Here is a 24406-nt window from a genome sequence, read left to right on the forward strand (position 1 = left end):
ATTTGTTGTTAAGATCTGGGTACTTACTACAGATATTTTAGAACAAAACTTTTAAAGTGGTTCCAGTGAGCCTTATTAGCTGCAGTGGCCGTGGCTCTCTGCCCACTGTTTCCATTAAAATTTTACAGGCCCCAGGGGAGGTGGACAAGCCAGCTTAGACCTCCCTTGGGTTCTGACCTTCCTCTGGGGTACAGTAGTGAGTCAGTTTCCAGTGGGGATTGTCAATGAAGTTAATAACCTCTCATCTGAATACTATTTTCTGTTTTCCATATTCTTACAGCAGCATTAGCTCATTTGTTCTCATCTGTAATGCTCATCTTGCCCGTCGTGCAGCTGAGGAGTGGAGACACTCAGTAAGGGGTGATGGAAAGAGTATTGATGTAACAGTCCTGTGTGTAAGACCCAGCTATGCCATTAGCCAATCATGTGACTTGGAGTAGGTTATATCATGTTTCTAGGCCTCAGTTTCTGCATATGTGAAAGTAGAAAGTTGAATTAGATGACCTCTTAAGGCTTCATAGAACTTCAAAATTCCATGACTTTATGTCCTGTTCAAGGTTACATGGCTTGTTTGTGGAAGAACCATGGCAAGAATCCAGGTTTTTTGGCTCCAGGTCCAACGCTTATTTGATCACACCACAAAAAATCTGAGTTCTTCCATGAGAATTTCCTCCAGAATGACTGGATGCTGTGGCTTTTACCTCTTTCTTCCCTGTCCATCACTGGGATAGAAGGACTTGGCTGGAGGGAAGGAAAAGGGATGGGCTGGGCGGGATGGGAGGGTGGGTTAAAAAAAAGAACAGAGCAGGGCTTCCCTGGTGGCGCAGTGGTTGAGAATCTGCCTGCCAATGCAGGGGACACGGGTTCAAGCCCTGGTCTGGGAAGATCCCACATGCCGTGAAGCGACTAGGCCCCTGAGCCACAATTGCTGAGCCTGCGCGTCTGGAGCCTGTGCTCCGCAACAAGAGAGGCCGCAATAGTGAGATGCCTGCGCACCGCGATGAAGAGTGGCCCCCGCTTGCCACAACTAGAGAAAGCCCTCGCGCAGAAACGAAGACCCAGCACAGCCATAAGTAAATAAATAAATTTATTTAAAAAAAAGAACAGAGCTATAACACTTTGCACTTAAATCTGGGCTGTAAGGAAGCATGATCCAGGGTATAAGTGGTAGAAATCTTGGGAAGAAAGTGGCCAAATCACTTTTTGGGGAAAGGAATGAACTTGGTCATTGAGTAAGGCAGATTTTAAAAGAGTGAGATAAGAATAAGTCTGATTTCATGAACAGAGACAATCTCTGAAAGATAATGTATGGCAGGGAGACAGGAGAGGCACCTGTCCAAGGGCAGATGCAAAAGTTTTGTGAATCTGTAAAATAGCCTCAGGGTTAAAGCAGGAATGAGCTAAGCCTTTGGATAAAGAAAACTAATCCAGGGCAGTTGCCCAGGGAAGCTGAGAAACCTCAGAGCTTTTGAGCTCCTGTTAACTTCAATTTTTTCCAGCAATGGGTGACATTTAAAGCAGAAAAGGGGACACACACACACACACACACACACACACACACACAAGGAAATGAGACCCTGGAGTGGTGGGAAGGTGGTGAGTCTAGATCATCAGGCCCAGATACATCATCTCCAAGGTGAACTCTGACCACGTGTGAACTCAACCATGACTGTGATCTTTTGTCTCTCTGTTGTCAGACTGGATAATTTGTATTGCTCTATCTTCAAGTTCACTGACTCCTCTCTCTGTCATCTCCATTAAATGCCTTCAGAGAATTTTTTTTCCATTGTTGTATTTTTTCAGTTCTAATATTTCCATTTGATTCTTTTTACAACTTTCATTTCTTTGCTGAGAGCTGCTATCTTTCCATGTGTTTCAAGTGTTCAATTTTATTGCAGGAAGCATGGTAACAATAGCTACTTTAAAGTCTTTGATAATTTCAACACTGGCATCACGTTAGAGTTGATGTTTGTTCGTTGTCTTTTCCTTGTAAGTTATTGAAGTTGTCTTTTTTTTTCTTTTAAAGTTGAAAATTTTGGATTGCATCCTGGAAATATTTTGTAAGACTTTGAGTCCTGCCAGCATCCTCTGGAGAACGTTTATTTTGTTTGTTTTTTTGTCTGTTTTAGCTGTCCGTTAACCCTGTAAGTCTTGACCTGTCTAGTGTGAGGTGTAGTTCCAAGGTCAGTGGCTTTTCAAAGCCTTTGCAGTGCTATTCAGTACGCGCCAGGTGGGCGCCACCTAGTGGCCAGTCTGGGACTTGGCTAGTGGTCTACACTCTACTTCAGTTCTCAAAGCCTTTGCTGTGCTGCTTCAAGTCAGTTCCATCCATGCACAGACTTAAGGATTTCTTTCTCTCTGTGATTTATGCCTCCTAGGTCCTAGGGGCCCTTTCCCCCGGTGTTCTGGCTACAAAGTCAGGGTTTTAGCCTCCCTGTGTTGTCATGAACTTCCCATGACTGTGTTTGCCTTGGGGCAAAGTGGTGAAACTAAAGAGAGAAAAAATACGAGGATTCCCCTCACTCTATTTGGACTCCAGGAGCCTGTTTAGCCAGGTCCTCTGGCAAAAGAGGATTTTTGTTCAGAATTTTAAGTGCTTGTGCAGCAGGTGCAGGATTGTCACCCCATGACTGGGCTTTAGTTGGGATAGGACCAGGAGAAGAGAAAGAAAGGGAAAAAAATGGGTATTTCCCCACATATTCTCAGTCCTGCAGGGGCCCCCTTTCCCAGTCTTCTGGCCACAAAGAAAAGGCTTTTCTTGGGCTTTTTTGTCCATGTCGATGTTTACACTTCTGGGGCTCTAGAGTCTAAGCAATAGCTATGGAAGGAAAAAAAAATCAGGGAGCCAACCACTACGTTGGTTGTTCTTCAAGGTTTGACTTCCCTCCCCAGACTGCCTGCTGCTGTTCTCTTCTCAGAGCCCGCAGATTTCAGTTTTTATTTGCAATGAATGGGAACATTTGGATGAGCCTTAGAATTCCTAGGTTATAGTTTTGACTCGTGTGATGGAAATGTCTTTCTGCTGTGATCTCATTGTTCTTGAGCTATTATTGTACTCTGCAGTCTTTCATTTCTTATAACAACTTTGTATTGGATTTTCCCTTGATATTTTTCTGTGGCTCATTTTTGTGTGAAAGTAGTTTTGCTGAACTTTTAGAAGGGAACAGGATTCATGCATTCCCCTCTTCTGTTCTTTTCATGTAGTATTCAAAAAAATGTGGTTTCTTGCTTTCTGGGTTTAGTAATTCTGTTAGAGCTAGCTCTGTCCCCCTCCTCCCTCCACCAGTTTTGTCTGTACCTTCTATTTTCTTTGTCTCTGTTGTCCCATCTGGATCGGCTTTGATCCCACTCCCAACAGTTTCTCTTCCATGTGGGATGTGTACTGGAAGGAGGCTCTGGCTTGTTGGTTCTGACAGTTTCTGTGACTGAGACCATTCCATCCCTTGGCTTGTGACTCTAGGCTTTTTGCATTCACTATCCACTGATCTCAGTTTCAGCTGCTATTTTTGAATTGGTCTGCCATACTTTCCAGAGACTACCTCTTGGCTATTTTTAATTTTCATTCTTTTCAGGTCCATTAGGTACCTCATTGCTTTCCTCTGCTTCCTCCTTCACAGATGCTGATACTGTGCATGGATTTTCTTCATTCACTTATTGGAGTCCATGGGATAGCTCGTTATCTAGTTTTACTGTAAATGTTGTCCATGGATGTTTACTTTCCTATCTAATGCTCTGCGGGTTTTTTTTTTTTTCTAACTCTTTTATTTTAGAGATTTTGGAATAGAAGTTGAGAAAACTTGAGTGACATTCCAAAGAACATACAGTTGATTTGTAGTCGAGCTGACAGTAGTGCACATGCCCTCTGAATCCTGGTCCAGTGTTGTTTTTGTTTAGTTTTGCTTTTTTGTTAATTGAAATTAATGTAGATTGACATGCAGTTGTTGTAAAAAATAATAAAGAGAAATCTCTTTTACATTTTGTACTATTTCCTCCAATGGTAATGTCTTGTAAAATTATAGTGTAAGATCACCCCCATGATATTGCTGCTCTGCTGTTTTAGTATGGGGATTCTGGGAAAATTAAAAATAGTGCTGCTGCCACCACTGCTTTTTCCTCAAAATCATCCCAGGGAAATGTGATGCAGATGGATCAACAATGAAACAAATCCTAGTAAAGTTATAGAAGTTCAAAGGTAATGACAGACTTTTATGATATGTAGGAAAAAGAATCAAACCATCTGTAAGGAAAAAAATCAGACTGGCTTAGGCTTTTCCAGAACAATACTTAATTTTATGAGGCAATGAGGCAATGTCTATGTGGTCCTAAGGAAAAGAGAGTCTGATGCTATACTCATATCCAGATACACCATCATTCAAATATAAAGGAAACAGATGTTTTTATTTTATTTATTGATTGATGGATTTCAGATTTCAGGTATTTTCTTTAAAAAAATATATTTATGTATTTATTTATTGAGGTATAGTTGATGTACAATGTCATATAAGTTTCAGGTATACAACATAGTGATGTTATAGACCACAAAGAAGTGGAAATAGAAGTGGAAAAGAATAATAGGAAGTAATCTAAGCATACTAGTTTCTTTCTTTTTCATTGTTTAAAGCTGATAAATCAAGTAATGGACATATGAGTTTAATTTACATTTGATAAAGAATGAATAGTAACACTACACCAACTAAGAAAGATAGTATGCACAACTAAAATTGAGAAATAAAACAGAAGGGGGAAGGGACCTGGGAGAGTGGGATATATCAATTTCCTTATATTTTAATATGAATAGTCAATAGATATTGTCTAAAGTTGGTAAGAATTTTATATGTGTGTGTATTTATTCGTATATAAATAGATAACAAATAAAAATAAAAAGAAAAACATATCATATTATAAAAATAAAATACAAAAGAGTCATTAAAAATAGAGAAGTTATCATTAAATAAAATGATATAACCAAATATGGAGGAGTGGCCAAGATGGCAGATTAGGAAGACCCTGAGCTCACCTCCTCCCATGGGCACACCAAAATTACAACTATTTACAGAGCAACTACTGATGAGAAAGACTGGAAGACTAGCAGAAAAGATCTACAACTAAAGATATAAAGAAGGAACCACAAAGAGATGGATAGGAGGGGCGGAGATGCAGTATTGTCAAGACTCATACCCCCGGGTGGGTGAGGATAGTTACAATTGTAGAAATTCTCCCCAAGGAGTGAGGCGTCCAAGCCCCACATTGGGATCCCCAGCCCAGGGGTCCTGCACTGGAAAGACAAACCCCCAGAGCGTTTGGCTTTGATGGCCAGCAGGGCTTGCTTTCAGGAGCGCCAGAGGGCTGTGGGAAATAAGAGACTCCACTCTTAAAGGACCCACACAAAATCTCACATGCTCTGGGACCCAGGGCAGAAGCAGTGATTTGGAATGAGTCTGGGTCAGAACCACCTGCTGATCTCGGAGAGCCTCCTGGAGAGTCAGGAGGCAAATGGAGCTCACCCTGGGGACATATACAATGGCAGAAGCCCATTTTGGGGAGCTCTTTCTACCATGAGGGCACTGGTGCTGGCAAGCACCATTTTGGAATCCTCCCTCTAGCTTATTAAAGCTGGGATAGCCACACCCACCAGCCTCATGGCACCAGTACTGGGATGCCTCAAGTCAAGCAGCTAGCTGGGTATGGACACAGTCCTACCCAACAACAGGCTGGCTTAAGACCCCCTGAGTCCACAGCCACCCTGGGACCCAGCTCCACACACCAGTGTGCCTGCACTAGCCCAGGACAACCAGGGCCCTGCAGCCAGCCATCCAGATCCAGACCAGCCCACCAGTGGGCCAGGACAAACCCTGGGACCAGCCTCACCCACCAGTGGGCAGGTACCAGCTCTGGAATCCCCTAGACCCCAGCCCTCACCCCCCACAAGCTGGCAAGCACCAGCTCCAGGACCACTACAGCCCCATGGCCTTCATGTCAGGACCCAGCCCAACCACCATCAGGCCAGCCCTGGGACCCCCTGGGCCCTGACCCTTCCCACCAGTAGGCCAACATACCAATTCCAGAACCCCCAGTGTCCTGCAGCTAGAGACCTCAGGACCTAGCACCACCCACCACTGAGCCTCCTAGTCCTGGGACCCCCTGGGCCTTGACCCCCCCACCAGTGGGCTAACACTAGCCCTGGGACCCCACCCAACTAGCCCTGCCCACCAGCAGTCTGACACCAGCTCTGAGAAACTTTGGACCCCTCAGCCAGCCACCCTGGGATCCAGCCCCACTCACCAGCAGGCTCACACCAGCTTTGGGACACCCTGGACCCTGCAGCCAGACATGTCAGGAACTGGCCCCACTCACCAGGTTGACACTAAATCTGGTACCCCTGGCCCTGCAACCACCCACCCTGGAATTTGACTCTGCCCACGAGTCGGCCAGCTCTAGCCCAGGGACCCGCCCCCCACCCCCCCCACCAAGTTTCCACAGCCAGCTCCTTTGTGATCCAGTCCCACCCATCGGGGCTGGCAGCCTCCACACAAAGCATGGCCTGGCAACCAACTGGATGGGGGCCAGCCATGCCTACTAGACCACCCACAATAGTCAGCCCACCATAACAGAAGGACCCACACAGCACACAGAGCATATAGTTCTGGTGACCAGAGGAGAATGAGCTGCTGAGACACATAGGACTTTTCCTGCAAAAGCCCACCTCTCCAAGACTGGGAAATTTAACAAACTTACCAAATACATAGAAATAAAAACAGTGAATAGGGCAAAATGTGGCAACAGAGGAATATGTTTCAAACAAAAGAACAAGATAAAACCCCAGAAGAACTAAGGGAAGTGGAGATAACCAGTCTACCCGATGAAGAGTTCAAGGTAATAATCATAAACATGCTCAAAGAACTCAGGAGAAGAATAGACAAACACAGTGAGAGGTCTAACAAAGAGTTAGAAAATATAAAGAAGAACCTAACAGAGACGAAGAATACAATAACTGATATAAAAAATACACTAGAAGGAATAAACAGTAGATTAGATGATACATAATAATGGATCAGAAAGCTGGAAGACAGAGTACTGGAAATCACTGAAGCTGAACAGCAAAAAGAAAAAAAGAATAAAAAGAAATTAGGACAGTTTAAGAGACCTCTGGGACAACATCAAACATACTAACATTTGCATTGTAGGGGTTCCAGAGGGAGAAGAAAGGGGCAGAGAACATATTTGAAGACATAATAACTGAAAACTTCCCTTCCATAATAGTTGAAACCTTCCCTAAGACATCTAGGTCCAGGAAACACAGAGAGTCCCAAACAGGATCAACCCCAAAAGGGCCACACTAAGACACATTGTAATTAAAATGGCAAAAATTAAACATAAAGAGAGAATATTAAAAGCAGCAACAAGCTATATACAAGGGAACTCTCATAAGGCTATCAGCTGACTTTTCAGCAGAAACTTTGCAGGTCAGAAGTGGGTGACCCAATATATTTAAAGTGATAAAAGGGGGGAAAAAAATCTATGACCAAGAATACTCTAACCAGTAAGATTTTCATTCAGATTTGTTGGAGATATCAAAAGTTTTACAGACAAGTAAAAGCTAAAAGAGTTCAACACCACTGCCAGCTTAATAAGAAATGTAAAATTCAACATCCACTTGTGATTGAAAACTCTCAACAAAGTGAGTATAGAGGGAACATACCTTGACACAATAAAGACCATATATGACAAGCCCACAGCTAACATCATTCTCAACAGTGAAAAGCTGAAAGCATTTTCTCTAAGACCAAGAACAAGACAAGGATGCCCACTTTCACCACTTTTATTCAACATAGTAGTGGAAGCCCTAGCCATAGCTATCAGACAAGAAACATTTATTTGTCACAGTTCTCGAGGCTGGGAAGTCTAAGATCAAGATGCTGGCATATTAGGTGTCTGGTTCTACTTCCTGGTTTGTAGACAGCAACTTTTCACTGTGTTCTTACATGGAGGAAGGGGTGAGAGAGCTCCTTGAGCTTTTTTCATAGGGGCAGAGCCCTCGTGACTTAATCGCCTCCAAAGGCCTCACATCCTAATACCATCACATTAGGGGTTAGGTTTCAACATATGAATGGGGGAACACAAACATTCAGACCATAGCATGCTGCTTACAAAAGGCTCACTTTAGAACCAAAGTCAAAAATAGATTGAAAGTGAAAGGATGGAAAAAGATATTCCATGCAAATAGTAACCAAAAGAGAGCTATTTACTATTCCATGCAAATAGTAACCAATAAGGAAATAAGGGGCTAATAATATTATAAACCAACTAGACTTAAAACACATACAGAACACCCAAGAATGGCAAAGTACACATTTTTTCTCAAGTGCACATGGAGAATTTCTTTGGATAGAGTATATGTTAGGCCACAAAACAATTACCAATAAATTTAAAAAGCTTGCTCTTCTCTGACTACAATGGAATAAGGCTAGAAATCTATAACAAAAGGAAAACTGGAAAATTTGCAAATATGTGGAAACTAAACCACACATTCTTAAACAACAAATGAATCAAAGAGGAAATCACTTGGGAAATTAGAAAATACTTTGAGATAAGTGAAAACAAAAACATAACAACCAAAACTTATGGGGTGCATTGAAAGCAGTACTTATAGGGAAGTTTATTGCTCTAAATGTCTACATTAAAAAAGAAGAAAGGTCTCAAATCAACAATCTAACTTTACTCTGCAAGGAACTACAAAAAGAAGAAAAACTAAATACAAAGTCAGCAGAAAAAAGGAAATAATATAGATTAGAGCAGAAATAAATGAAATAGAGAGTAGAAAAATAATAGAGAGAATCAACAAAACCAAAAATTGATTCTTTGAAAAATGAACAGGGACTTAATGGTGGTGCAGTAGTTAAGAATCTGCCTGCTAATGCACGGGACACAGGTTCAAGCCTGGTCTGGGAAGATCCCACATGCTGTGGAGCAACTAAGCCTGTGTGCCACAACTACTGAGCCTGCAATCTAGAGCCTGCGAGGCACAACTACTGAGCCTGCGTGCCACAACTACTGAAGCCCGCACACCTAGAGTCTGTGCTCTGCAGCAAAGACAAGCCATTGCAATGGAAGCCTGTGCACCACAAGGAAGAGTAGCCCCAGCTCGCTGCAACTAGAGAAATCCCGCTTGCAGCAACAAAGACCCAACACAGACAAAAATAAATAAATAAATTTATAAAAAAATATATTTAGAATATATATTTTAATATTTATTTAGAATATATATTTTTCAAGATAATAGAGATTGAAAACTGCAGCAGACTGAGGAATTTGTACAAATTCAGCATAGTACCTTCTTTAAAAAAAAAGAAAAGAAAAAATGAACAAAATTTACAAGGCTTTAACTAAACTGACTAAGAAAAAAAGAGAGAAGACACAAATGAACAAAATCAGAAATGAAAGTGGGAAGGTTACTACCAACCGTATAGAAATGAAAAGGTTATAATGGAATAATACAAGCAATTACATACCAACAAATTAGATAATCTAGATTAAATGGACAAATTCCTAGAAAAACACAAATTACCAAAGAAATTACTCAAGAAGTAATAGAAAATCTCAGTAGACCTATAGCAAGTAAAAATTGTATTTAGAAGCCTCCCAACAAAGAAAAGTGGAGGACCAAATGGCTTCGCTGGTGAGTTCTATCATTTAAAGGAGAAGTAACACCAATACTACTCAAATGTTCCCAAGAAACAGAAGCAAAGAGAACACTTTCTAACATATTCTGCAAGGTCAACATTACCCTGATACTGAAGTCAAACAAAGATACCACAAGGAAAGAAAACTATAGACCAATATTCCTTATAAATATAGATGCAAAAATCAATAAAATACTAACAAACCAAATCCAAAGGCACATTAAAAGGATTATACGCCATGACCAAGTAGGATTTATCCCATAAATGCAAATATGATTCAACATAAGAAAAAATCATCAATGTAATACAACATATTAATAAAACAAAGGTAAAACCCACATAATCATCTCAATAGATGCAGAAGGAGCATTTGAAAAAATTCAACACAGTTTCATCATAAATACACTCAGCAAATTAGGAATACAAGGGGGACATTTATGAAAAACCCACAGCTAATGTCATACTCAATGGTGAAAAACTGAAAACGTTCCCCCCACTAAGATCAAGAAAAAGAAGACCACTTTCACCACTGCTATTCAATATTATATTGGAAGTTCTGGCCATAGCATTTAGGTAAGAAAAAGAAATAACAGGCATCTACATCAGACAGAAAGAAGTAAAACTATTTCTATCTTCAGATGACATGATTCTATATATACAGAAAATCCCATAGAATCCACAAAAAACTATTAGAGCTAATGAACAAATTTGGCAAAGCAGGGTCCAAGATCAACATACAAATGTAGGTTGTGCGTCTATAAACTGGTAAACAATCAAAAAAAGAAGTTAAGAAAACAATTCCATTTACAATAGCATCCAAAAGAATAAAATACGTAGGAAAGATTTAACCAAAAAGATGAAAGACTTATGTACTGAAAACTACAAAACATTGCTGAAAGAAATTAATGAAGACCTGGGCTTCCCCGGCGGCACAGTGGTTAAGGATCCACCGGCCAATGCAGGGGACATGGGTTTGAGCCCTGGTCCCAGAAGATCTCACATGCCGCGAAGCAACTAAGCCCATGCACCACAACTACTGAGCCTGTGCTCTAGAGCCTGCGAGGCACAACTACTGAGCCCATGCACAACAGCTATTGAAGCCCACGCACCTAGAGCCCATGCTCTGAAACAAAGAGAAGCCACCACAATGAGAAGCCCACGCACCACAACGAAGAGTAGCCCCCGCTCACCGCAACTAAAGAAAGCCCACATTCAGCAACGAAGACCCAAAGCGGCCAAAAATAAAATAAATAAATTTTTAAAAAAAGAAATTAATGAAGACCTAAATAAATGAAAGGACATCCTGTGTTCATAGATTGGAAGGCTTAATGTTGTTAAGATGGCAATACTCCCCAAAGTGATCTATAAATTCAGTACAGTCCCTATCAAAATTTCAAATATCTTTTTTTGCAGAAATGGAATAGCCAATCCTCAAATTCATGTGCAAATACAAGGGGTCCCAAACAGCCAAAACAACTTTGAAAAGGTAAAACAAAGTTGAAGGACTCACACTTCCTAATTTCAAAACTTACTATAAAGCTACAGTTAATCGAAACAGTGTTGTGTCAGAATAAGGATAAACTTATAGACCAGTGGAATAGAATTGAGTGTCCAGAAGTTAACCAAAGCATCTATGGTCAATTGATTTGTTTTATAATGGTGCCAAGACCATTCGATGGAGAAAGAATAGTCTCTTCAAAAAATGGGACAATTGGATAACCACATGCAAAACAGTAAAGTTGGGCCCCTACTTCACTCTCTATATAAAAATGAATTCAACATGAATCAACTACCTAAATATAAGAGCTAAAAAACTATATAACTCTTAGAAGAAGTAAATCTTCCTGACCTCAAATTTGGCAACAGATTTTTAAAATTTGACACCAAAAGCATGAGCAAAAAATGAAAAAATAAATATATTAGACTTCATAAAAATAAAAAACTTTTGTGCATCAAAGCACTTATCAAGAATGTGAAAAGACAACCTACAGAGTAGGAGAAAATATCTGTAAATCACACATCTTATAAGAGTTTAATATCCAGAATTTGAAAAGAACTCAAAACTCAACAACAAAAAGACAGCTCAATTTAAAAATGGACAAAGGACTTGAATAGACTTTTCTCCCAAGAAGATATACAAATGGCCAACAATGAAAAGACGTTCACTACCACTGATCATTAAGGAAATGCAAATCAAAACCACAATGAGGCACCACTTTACTCCTACAAAGGTGGCTAAAATAAAAAGACAGATTATAAGTGTTGACAATGATATGGAGAAATCATCACTGCTCATACACTACTGGTGGGAATATAAAATAGTGCAGCCACTGGAAAACAAACTGGCAGTTCTTTAAAAGGTTAAACATAGAGTTACCATGAGCCAGTACTTCTACTCCTAGGTATATACCCAAGATAAGTGAAAACATATGTCCAAACAAAAACTTGTGTACAGATGTTATAGCAGCATTATTCATAATAGCCAAAAAGGAGAAACAACCCAAATGTCCAAGAACTGATTACTGGATAAACAAAAGTGGTATCCATGCAATAGAATATTATTTGGTCATAAAAAGGAATGAAGTACATGCTACAATATGGATGAAACTTGAAAACATTATGCTAAGTGAAAGAAGCAAGACATAAAAGACAACACATCATATGATTCCATGTATATGAAATGTCCAGAATAGGTAAATCCATAGGAACAAAAAGTAGATTAGTGGTTGCCCAGGACCGAGGAGAGAACAGAATGGGTAGTGACTGCCAAAGCGTACGAAGTTTCTTTTTGGAGTGATGAAAATATTTTAGAGTCAATGGTGATGGCTACACAAGTTTGTGAATATACTAAAGCCCACTGAACTGTGCATTTTAAAATGGTGAATTTTATGGTATGTGAATTCTATCTTGAGAGTAAACTTAGTTGATTTATATTGAGAAATTAACTCTGGCTGAAAGGACAGCAGATCAGAGGCTGGGGTGAGAGATACCTAAACAGTTGTACATGTGAAAAATGCTTCAGAGTTTACTCTCTAGAGGGTGTGACCTGGACCAGGTCCTAGGACCTAGCTCACTTTTTCACTGACTAGTGGTAGGAGAGGGTGGAGGCCCTGCGCTGCCCATGGTGCTGACCTCAGGGAATTCGGTTCTTGTAAACCTCCCTGGGAATTTATTTCCTTTAAGCACTCTTATCCTTCTTCATCTTGGTCCTATGATCAGAGCCCCTGAAGTATTTTGTCCCAAGACAGTTTCTCAATGATAATGTACATCTGATGTAATAGTTCACATACTTTTTAATAACTCCCATTGCTCTTGCCCTCAGCAGCCTGAGCCCAGGTTTATTTCGTGAATTAAGCTTGAGTTTTGTCCCCCGAGGAATGTCCCTCCCCTTAAGACCAATCCTATATGTGTTCCTGGTCTGAGAGAGGCCAGGAGAAAAATGGAGCTGCAGGAGAAGGCTGGCCTGGATGATGGGAAGCTCTAAGTCCCCTTGGCCTCTTTGGGCTGGAGGTAGGTGATGGCTCCAGGGTCCTTCCCACGGACAAGTCAGCCTTGAGAAGGTTCTTGCCAAAGCCCATTGTAACACAAGCATGGGGTGGAGGGAAGCTATGGGGAAGTCTTTGGGAAGAATGCTGGGGAATGGAATTTGAGGAACAGTTGATTTTATCTGGAACTAAGACTTTTGTCCGTACTGGTGTATGTGTTGGGTGGAATTTAGGACAGAGAGTGGGAGGGAGAGCAGTATATAGATGCGAATGGTTTCTCCTCCACCTCCCACACATGTACTACAGCTTCTTCCCACACCTAAGAGAAAACAAACCAGGGCTTTCTCTCTCCCTTCCCACCCTCTAATGTTTCCCTTTTAATCCTTTTTTCTCCCTCCTCCTCCTGCTTGATGCCTCTCCCACTCACTTCAGGTTTTTATTCCTTCTCTGTTGCTATTCCTCCATGTTTTCCTTTCTCTTAAATCTTGTGTTTAATAAAAACTCTTAATGTTTCCAAGATGACCACAGAGTAGATTCACCCTCATTTTTGGAACCACTTATATCTCCTCCCCTCCTCTCTTTGTCCTGTGTAAACTAATTTCCTGAGAGCAAGACAGATGGGAGAGAGGACTGAGTAATAACAGAAAAGGGTCTGGAATCCTTGCCTTACCCCACACATGTCCATGTCCCTCCTTCATGTCTCTTTATTTTCTTTCCCTCTAAATCTATTCTCTAGGCATGCAGGTGAAACAATCATTTCCAAAGATAATTTATGAGTCTGTAGAAAGAATTCTGGCCATGCTAAGCTGATGCTTCTAGGATTGTAAACCTGGTGTTGCTGGGAACTAGGATGCCTGGATGCCCTTTAAGGTCCCTTAAACTGAACCCCTCTGTTCAGTGGCTACTCTCTCTCCTCACCTCTCACAGAGGTCTGCCCATCTCTCCACCCACTATCAAGCAATCAAGCATTCATTTGGGGACCATCTATGAGAAAGGTTTTGTGTGCCTAAGAACTGTATGGCACGCAATATGTCAGATTTGCACTGAAATTACAAACACATGTAAGGTGACAGAACCATCCTTATGGAAAAATACCAGTACGTGGCACTATATGGAAGAGCTAATTACTCTCGGGAATTGAGGGAGAGGTAAAATTCAGATAGGTGAACGGGATGGGAAGGTAATCTAGGTGGGGCACTAGCCTGATGAAAGGCACTGAAGCCTGAGGAACCAAGGAGGAGATCAGTTTGTTTGAAGCCAAGGATTCTTAGAGGGGAGCAAATAAGAAGAGAATAACAGTTAGGAGTGCAGATTCTGGGGCTAATCAGAATCTGGTTCAGAGTCCCAGCTCTGCTACTCATTCTCTGTGTGACCTGGGGCAAATTATTTAACCCTTTTAAGCCTCAGTTTACTTATCTGTAAAGTGGGGATAATAGTACTTACTATACTTTATAAGCATGAGAATAATATATGAGAATTAAACAGGATAATGCTTATAAAATGCTTAGCATAGTGCCTAGCACATAATAAACACACAGTAAATGTTAACAATCATTACCACTACTGCTACAATGAATGTTTACTACTTCTACTACTATTAAGTGGCAGGTGGGTCTGGAAGGAAAGGTAGGAGCCAGTTTGTGTGGAAACCCTTGAAAATCCATCTGAAAACCCTGAATTTTTTCCTGTAGACAATGAAGAACCATGGAAATTTTTTGAAAAAACTTTGAAGGAGAGGGAAAATATCTTTTAGGAAGTTGACTTACGTATAACGTTGCACAGGGTGCATCTCTGACTGATAAAAGCGTATAAAAGCGTGTACTTGTCAACATAATAGGGGTAAAGAAAAAAAGTAGATATAATCAAGCTATGCCGTTGGCATTTTAGGAATCAATGATCAGGTGGGAGAGTTGAAAATGAAGGGTTAGTTGTCAGGGGCTTTCTCAGATTGGCCAAACCATGCTATTGAAGCTGCTGTCTACCCAGTCTGACCTTGACACCATGTGGAGGAGCAAAGACACAAAGCCAGACTAAAGCATATTACCCTTTGTAGGGGTTGCTCTGACAATGCCCCAGGAAGTGCTGTTCCGCTCTTGCCTGTCTCAGGGCTTCCTGCCCTACTGTGCTAGGATAAACCCATTTTAACCCTATTTCATCACATTTCCCTCCAAAAGTCTTGTGGGGGTCTCAATGGCCCATGGGGATGCTTTTCCAGTGGTACTATTCTGAGAGTAGATGCAGCCTGAATAAACAATAAAGGGCATCTTCCCAGAACATCATTTTTACACAAATATTTGAGGATAAATGTGAGTTTTAGATGAGATAAACCTGGTAATATTTTGAGTACTGTAATATCTCACAAATAATTTTAGAGAGAATTGTTTTATACTTGTCTACAGAAGTTGATAGAAATCTTTTTACATATATTCTTTCAGTTCCCTTGTAAAAAGAACTTCAGTGCATTTGCTGCTGCCCTTCCCATATTTCAGGTGGGGATCTTTCTATGTTCTATTATCTTCGCAGGGTGGGGCCTCAGGGCAAAATTTCCTGAACAATTAGAGAAAACAATTCTGGAAAAGTGTAATCTGAGGGAATGGATTTTTTTTTTAACGGCTTTATTGGAGTATAATTGCTTTACAATGGTGTGTTAGTTTCTGCTTTATAACAAAGTGAATCAGCTATACATATACATATGTTCCTATATCTCTTTCCTCTTGCATCTCCCTCCCTCCCACCGTCCCTATCCCACCCCTCTAGGTGGTCACAAAGCACCGAGCTGATCTCCCTGTGCTATGCGGCTGCTTCCCACTAGCTATCATTTTACGTTTGGTAGTGTATATATGTCCATGCCACTCTCTCACTTTGTCACAGCTTACCCTTCCCCCTCCCCATATCCTCAAGTCCATTCTCTAGTAGGTCTGTGTCTTTACTCCTGTCTTGCCCCTAGGTTCTTCATGACCTTTTTTTTTTTCTTAGATTCCATATATATGTGTTAGCATACGGTATTTGTTTTTCTCTTTCTGACTTACTTCACTCTGTATGACAGACTCTAGCTCCATCCACCTCACTACAAATAACTCCATTTCGTTTCTTTTTATGGCTGAGTAATATTCCATTGTATATATGTGCCACATCTTCTTTATCCATTCATCTGTTGATGGACACTTAGGTTGCTTCCATGTCCCGGCTATTGTAAATAGAGATGCAATGAACATTTTGGTACATGACTCTTTTTGAATTATGGTTTTCTCAGGGTATATGCCCAGTAGTGGGATTGCTGGGTCATATGGTAGTTCTATTTTTAGTTTTTTAAGGAACCTCCATGCTGTTCTCCATAGTGGCTATATCAATTTACATTCCCACCAACAGTGCAAGAGGGTTCCCTTTTCTCCACACCCTCTCCAGCATTTATTGTTTCTAGATTTTTTGATGATGGCCATTCTGACCGGTGTGAGATGATATCTCATTGTAGTTTTGATTTGCATTTCTCTAATGATTAGTGATGTTGAGCATTCTTTCATGTGTTTGTTGGCAATCTGTATATCTTCTTTGGAGAAATGTCTATTTAGGTCTTCTGCCCATTTTTGGATTGGGTTGTTTGTTTTTTTGATATTGAGCTGCATGTGCTGCTTGTAAGTTTTGGAGATTAATCCTTTGTCAGTTACTTCATTTGCAAATATTTTCTCCCATTCTGAGGGTTGTCTTTTTTTCTTGTTTATGGTTTCCTTTGCTGTGCAAAAGCTTTTAAGTTTCATTAGGTCCCATTTGTTTATTTTTGTTTTTATTTCCATTTCTCTAGGAGGTGGGCCAAAAAGGATCTTGCTGTGATTTATGTCATAGAGTGTTCTGCCTATGTTTTCCTCTAACAGTTTGATAGTGTCTGGCCTTACATTTAGGTCTTTAATTCATTTTGAGTTTATTTTTGTGTATGGTGTTAGGGAGTGTTCTAATTTCATACTTTTACATGTACCTGTCCAGTTTTCCCAGCACCACTTATTGAAGAGGCTGTCTTTTCACCACTGTATATTCTTGTGAGGGAATGGATTTTAACACCAAAGAACTCAGTTTATGTTTCAAGTGGATGTCTTCTAGAACTTTCACTTACTGAACTAAAGAAACATGTTTCTTCCTTGTCATATATATTTTCGATATCAATAACCAAACTTTAATGAAATATCATTTATGCTTCACCAGCATTATTTCTAGGTCAATTCAGTGATGATTCAACAAAATGAACAGCTCATTTAAAAGGATGCATAGTATTACTATAGAGGAAATAAGTACGTAATATTGAAGAACATTCACTTTTTAATCACATGAATACAAACCTTACCATGTGTGAGTTTGGTAATGTCCACTATGTCCCTACTCCCTCTGATAGAAATCTCACAAATATAAAATGTGAAGAGTCCCTACTTCCCTGTCTCATTATAAAGACAAAATAAGATCACAACTGCAAAGCCCTTGACAAAATTGGGCATGTTATGAAAACTCAATAAATGGAAACTGTTAATTATTGTAGACTCTTCTATTTCTTCTATTGTTAGATTTTAGATTATTTCCTATTTCTTCTAGAAATAACAGTGAACTATACATCTATTTTCATAAGTGTTTGTTTACATTTTATAGTATATATACAGGCTCGAGTTCCTGAAGTCACAATACATATTTTTAAAACTCAGACATAAGTTAATAAGTTGCATTCTAGATAAATTATATTAATTTATACTTTTACCACCAGGGTGTGAGAAGGCCTATCTCAATAATCCTTTACAAGTGGATTTTTTTAAGCTGATTTGAATTTGAATTTAAATTTCTTTGATTACTAGAGAATATGCATTATTTATTTTTAATGTATCAGTCAATGATACTTCACCTTTTGTTTTTGTCCTTTGTCCTTTTGCTCGTAGAGTGTTATTTATAAATATATATTTTTAAATGTTCTTGACAACTGTGATTTCCAGTTTGTATTTATTAATCGAATATCATTTATTGGTTACGTGGAGGTTTTCTTGTCTTTTTGGATGTCTGAGGTCTTCTGTCAGCGTTCAATAGCTGTTCTGTGTGAATCGTTCCACCTGTAGATGTATTTTCAATGTTTTTGTGGGAGAAGGTGAACGCCACATCCTACTCCTCTGCCATCTTGATCCCCTTCCCTCCCCATTCTATATTTTCTTTAACACCTTGGTCTTACAAAGTTTTACAAGCCACAATACTTAAATTTTAAGCCTCCCAAAGATTGTCTAGAGATATGTGTTTAATAGAAAATTCACATAAGTTTTAAAATATAAAACATAAGAGTTCAAGGAGATTTTGCATTTGTCCTGGGCTGTTTTGAGTTACCCCTGCAGATGGCCCATGGCAACAAATGCCATTCAAGAAGTATTTATGTGGAAAGGTTTCAGAAGCTCTAATCATCCCAGCTTCACTACAGCCAAAATCATCTGCTTGTTTTTCTTCACATTTGCCTCTGAATTTGTACATGACAATTTCTTCTAATACACATCTCTCTTTATTCAGCAATGAACCATAGGCAGCCCCTCAAATGTTCACTGAAAAGAAGTCTCTATTTGTTTATCTAAAATCATTAATCTCTATATCCTCTCAAGATTGATGCACCTAGGTTGATGATGTTTGTGGTCATAGGTACTTGGTGACATGTGTATTCATCCATTGATTGGTTCGTCTATATCTGTAGAGCCTGTGGTTCACAGGCACAGCAAGTGTGAGTCAGACATGAAACCCATGGACAAGGACAGCATGGTACAAAGGGAAAAAGACCCATAAATGCCTGTAATACAATGTAGGGTGTGCTTAAGGAGATAAGTCTGTGAAAGCCTTGAAAATGTATGTATCTCCATGAAAGGCTCTTCTAAGCTCCATTTGGGAATGGTACTCAACAATGATTTTGATTAACTCAATCCTGACTCTCCAAGGAGAATGATTAAATTTTTATGGTTTTTGTTTTGCATAGTTTCTCTTCTAGGTATGTGGGGAAGATCCCATGGAACGAAAGAACATCACACAGGTGTCAGAGTTTGTCCTCTTGGGGTTCTCACAGACCAAGGAGTTCCAGAAATTCCTGTTTGTGGTATTCCTATTTGTCTATGTCACCACCATTGTGGGAACCCTCCTTATCACGGTCACAGTGACTTCTGACTCTCGGCCCCACACACCCATGTATTTTCTGCTCCAAAATCAGTCTGTCATAGACATCTGCTATTCTACAGTCACTTCCCCAGAGATGCTGGTGGACTTCTTACATGAAACCAAGATCATCTCTTACGAGGGCTGCATGGCCCAGATCTTCTTCTTCCACTTTCTGGGGGGTGGGACTGTCTTCTTCCTCGCAGTATTGGCCGATGACCGCTACATAGCCATCTCCCGGCCCCTCCATTATGTCATCATCATGAACACTCGAATGTGTGTGGGGCTGGTGGTGACTGCCTGGGTAGGGGGCTTTCTCCACTCCATAGTCCAGCTGGTTCTGATGCTCCCATTGCCTTTTTGTGGCCCCAACATCCTGGATAACTTCTACTGTGACATTCCACAAGTGCTAAGACTTGCCTGCACGGACACCTCCCTCCTGGAGTTCCTTATGATCTCCAACAGTGGGGTGCTGGTCCTCATCTGGTTCCTGCTCCTTCTGACCTCTTACACTGTCATCTTGGTGACGCTGAGGTCCCACTCAGGGCAGGCGAGGAGGAAGGCAGCTTCCACCTGCACCACCCACATCATCGTCGTGTCTATGGTCTTCATTCCCTGTATCTATATCTATGCCTGGCCCTTCTCCTCCTTCCCCATGTACAAGGCAGTGTCCGTCAGCTACACGGTCTTGACCCCCATGCTCAACCCCATCATCTACACCCTGAGGAACCAGGAGATGCAGGCGGCCATGAAGAGATTAGGCAAGCACCTAGTGATTTTCAGCAGGGGGTGAACTTAAAATAGGTTGACTTTAAATGACAAGTCTTCTCTCTGAACTTTTGTTTTCCCACATGAGACGTGGAGGAAAGCCTTTATGGGGTGTAGCCATTGAGATTAAACTAATATTTCTATGGACCTACTCCTGTGGCAGGTATTGTGTTAGGCACTTTTGCACTTTTATCTCATTCTCACAAAACTGACAGTGGATATGTTCTTATTAAACAGTTTTACAAATGAGAAAACTCAGAGAGAAGTGACCTGCTCAATGATGAACAGCAAGGAAGGGGCATAGCTTGGCCATGAGATTGTTCCTCTGACTCCAAGTTTCGAGGCAGGAGATATGGGTGGGATTTGAAACTCAGGGTCTCCCACAATCACAAGGGGAAACTTAGAGAGTTCCTCATCTATGGATGAATATCTGTGATGAATGCTCAACACTTTCATTTTTTTTTCTTGTAGCCTCCATTAGGACTTTATTAATAGATTTTGGCTTTACAATACTAGGTAAAGACCAAGGAGTTCCAGAAATTCCTGTTTGTGGTATTCCTACAGCCAAACATAATATACATTTCCATAAAATACTCAGTTAAAAAGACACAACTTCTTTATATAAAACCTGTTTAAGTGTTCCAACTTTAATAATCCTATTAACTCTTACATTTTAATGTTCTCTCAATTGAATTGCAGCCTAACACTTTCATCTCAACTCTGGAACAATCACATTCTTTTCTGCTCCCTGCCTCTCTGCCTCCTTCTTCACTGCGGTATTTGGGAAGTGTTCTCACTTTTAACATTTTTCTAAATATTTCCCATAAAAGTATTTTCCCTTTGGATTTATTCCTTTTCTACAAAAATTCCTTGGATAATCTGAAAAGTATTCTACTTTCCCAACCTAATCTTTACATCATTTGGATGATATGGCTGAGAAGAAGATGCTATAGTATGGTTGGGGAACCAATGTCAGAGGGCAGGGCCATGTCTATTAGTGGTCCAGATTTGAGGTGTGGGTTCAGTCCAAGGCTGTCACCTCATGGGTTTTTGCCTTTCTCTTTGACTTTCTGCCCTGGGATGAGGGCTCCTTGAGGGCAAGGGTGTGTTTTATTCATCTTTATATCCTCTCAGCACCTTGAACAGTATTTTATACAGAGAGGTATTTCTACTTTTTCTTGCACCCTATTCTTTCCCTGTCAAGTTCAGATCTACTTTTTATTTCTCTCTCTGTAACTTATATTTCTTTACTCCATCTCCTTTGAGGTATGCTTCCTTTGTAAAAGTCTTGGGCAATGTATAATGTTGGTCCAAAGTTAAGAAGATAATGCAGAAGCTTTTTTGTTCCTGCTTCCCTCCCAACAACCATCCCATCCAGGAAAGCCATCATGGCAGCTCTGATTTTATCCTTTCTCCACCTCTACCTCCCTGCCCCATTTCACACTTTCCTCCCCATTCACAGTGGGTCTTTGGAGATGAGGGGAGAGAAAGTGGATTTAGTGTCACGTTAGATCTGAGTGGTCTCTCAGAACAGTGTTTTCCCCTTTCACACTAGAGTCCTTTAAATATCTGACGAAAATTTTCTCATCCTCTAATTTGTCTCTTCTCCAGATGCAGCACCTGCATTCCTTCAATTGTTCCCACTGTGACAAGTTTCCTGATTCCACCGTCCTGGCCATCTCCTCTGTATTTACTGTCATATGACAACATCCCTCTTAAAATGTGATGCTCACGATATGACACACAGCTGCACAGGGGATGTGAGCTCTTTTGAAAACTGTGATGGTCCTCTTTGAAATATATATCCATAAAGATGCTTTTGGTTGCAAGTAGCAGCATAACCAAATCACAGTGGCTTAAAGAATGAGGAAATTACCTCACTTAAAAAGACTAGAGGATAAGCAATTCCAAAGTTGGTTAATTCAGCAGCTCCAACATTTTAAGGCTCTGGGTTGGCTGCTCTATAATTCCTTGTCTTTCCCCTCATGATGGCAATATGGCTGCCAACGCTCCAGTCATCATACCTTTATATCCAAATAATTCAGCAAGAAGGAAGAGGAGAGGTATTCATGTGCCTTTTTTTTTTAAACCTGGGGAGAAAATTTTCATAGAATCATTCCAGCAGAATTCTCCTATGACTCATTGGCCAGAAACTGGGTCATATATTCACCCCAGTCTACAAAGGGGAATGGAAAATGCATGCCTGGCTGTTTCAGCCAGGAAGAAGGGGGTTGGAAATGGCAATCAACAGTGTGTGCTACATAGGTATAAGCCCCTGGTAGCAGGATGGTAGAGACATGATTGACCTGAGTCAGAAATCTTGACAATGAGCAAAGTTTGTCATAGACAGGTACATAAAATCAAATGCCTAGAGAAGCTGACAGGTAACATGAATAACTTAGGTGGACCCAGTGAAGAATAAGGTGAACTAGAGAGTACATATCCAGGCCAGAGCGGAAACAGCACTCCACTGCTCTTCCCTAGCTCACGGGCTCTAGAGCGCTGACTCAGTAGTTGTTGTGGAGCACAGGCTCCAGACGCGCAGGCTCAGTAATTGTGGCTCACGGGCCCAGCTGCTCTGCGGCATGTGGGATCTTCCCAGACCAGGGCTCGAACTCGTGTCCCCTGCATTAGCAGGCAGATTCTCAACCACTGCGCCACCAGGGAATCCCTGTAAGGAATTCTTTATCGGATTGTGAGACTGGCTAGGTAAGTATGAAATCTGTAGGACAGGCCAACAGGAAGGGCAGGCTGGAACTCTTAGGCATGAAACTGCAGTCCAGAATTTTGCCTTCTTCAAGGAAACTTCAGTTCTGCTCTTAAGCCCTTTTAACTTATTGAGTAGGGGCACATTCAAATTAGCTAGGATAATCTCCTTTACTTAAGATTTTTACTTATAAAAAAATTAAAAATAGGGCTTCCCTGGTGGTACAGTGGTTGAGAATCCACCTGCCAATGCAGGGGACACATGTTCGATCCCTGGTCCGGGAAGATCCCACATGCCGTGGAGCACCTAAGCCCATGCGCCACAACTACTGAGTCAGCGCTCTAGAGCTCGTGAGCCACAACTACTGAGGCTGCATGCCACAACTACTGAAGCCCACGTGCCTAGAGCCCGTGCAACAAGACAAGCCACCGTGATGAGAAGCCCACACACCACAATGAAGAGTAGCCCCCCACCCACCGCAACTAGAGAAAACCCGCGCACAGCAATGAAGACCCAACACAGCCAAAAATAAATAAATAAAATAAATAAATTTTAAAAATAAATAAATAAAAAATAAAACTAACTGGTTATAGAATCAATTGCATCTACAAAATACCTTCTCAGCAACACCTAGATTAATGTTTGCATAACTGAGAACTGTAGACTAGTCAAGTTATCACATAAAACCGACCATCACAAGGGGAGAATTATTAATCATCAGTGATGCTGAGCTCCCTCAATGAGGATGTAAATGAAGTTCCTTTTATATGTATCCTGCATCCATTTAACAATTTGAAGTTAAGTCTGAAAAATATGTATTTTCTTAGATGTATGGTACATAGAGAAATCATTTTCTCAACTCAGTGTCCATGACTGGGTCTTTAGAATAATTCCTCCATTCTGGCCATTCTGGGCTTTCGAAATCATTATGTTGATTAGTGGATGCAGTGATCAAATGAGGTCTGGTGGACAGTTTACAGACTCAAATGTGCCCTGACAGGGGAATATATAAACTGGAACATATCAGGTTTCTTTTATTGAAAGGTAAATCAGAAACAAAATCACCCATATTATAGTCAGTGAGATGGACAAGTCCTGTCCCCTTACCCAGAATCAATCCAGGGTACTTTTTCAAGTGACTCAATTTTAAAGTATTCTAAAGCTCTCAATAAGTAGTTTTCCCCCCATAGCTAACATACTCAATAGTGAAAAGCTGAAAGCATTTCCTCTAAGATCAGGAACAAGACAAGGATATCCACACTCACCTCTTTCATTCAGCATAATTTTGCAAGTCCTAGCCACAGCAGTCAGACAAGAAAAAGAAATAAAAGGAATCCAAATTGGAAAGGAAGAAGTGAAAGTGTCACTCTTTGCAGATGACGTGATGCTGTACATAGAAAATCCTAAAGACACCACCAGAAAACTATCAGAGCTCATCGATGAATTTGGTAAAATTGCAGCATACAAAATTAATATACAGAACTCTCTTGCATTTCTTTAAACTAACAACAAACTATCAGAAAGAGAAATTAAGGAAACAATCCCATTTAACTGTCACATCAAAAGGAATAAAATACCTAGGAATAAACCTACCTAAGAAGGTAAAAACATGTACCTGG

The 24406-nt window shown here is 40.6% G+C and overlaps 1 protein-coding gene across 1 annotated transcript; it reads left to right on the top strand.

Annotated features, from left to right (window-relative positions):
- Positions 1 to 19169: 19169 nt before the first annotated feature.
- On the top strand, positions 19170 to 20105 carry LOC137754867 (olfactory receptor 4D1-like). Its single transcript, XM_068530789.1, has one exon. The coding sequence runs from the start codon at positions 19170 to 19172 to the stop codon at positions 20103 to 20105; it is 936 nt and encodes a 311-aa protein (XP_068386890.1).
- Positions 20106 to 24406: the final 4301 nt, after the last annotated feature.

This window comes from Eschrichtius robustus, chromosome 20 (genome assembly GCF_028021215.1).
Source record: "Eschrichtius robustus isolate mEscRob2 chromosome 20, mEscRob2.pri, whole genome shotgun sequence".
NCBI lineage: Eukaryota > Metazoa > Chordata > Mammalia > Artiodactyla > Eschrichtiidae > Eschrichtius > Eschrichtius robustus.

What these genes read in the sequence shown, in the direction of transcription:
- LOC137754867 (XM_068530789.1), top strand. Translation starts at nt 19,170, where the DNA reads ATGGAACGAAAGAACATCACACAGGTGTCAGAGTTTGTCCTCTTGGGG.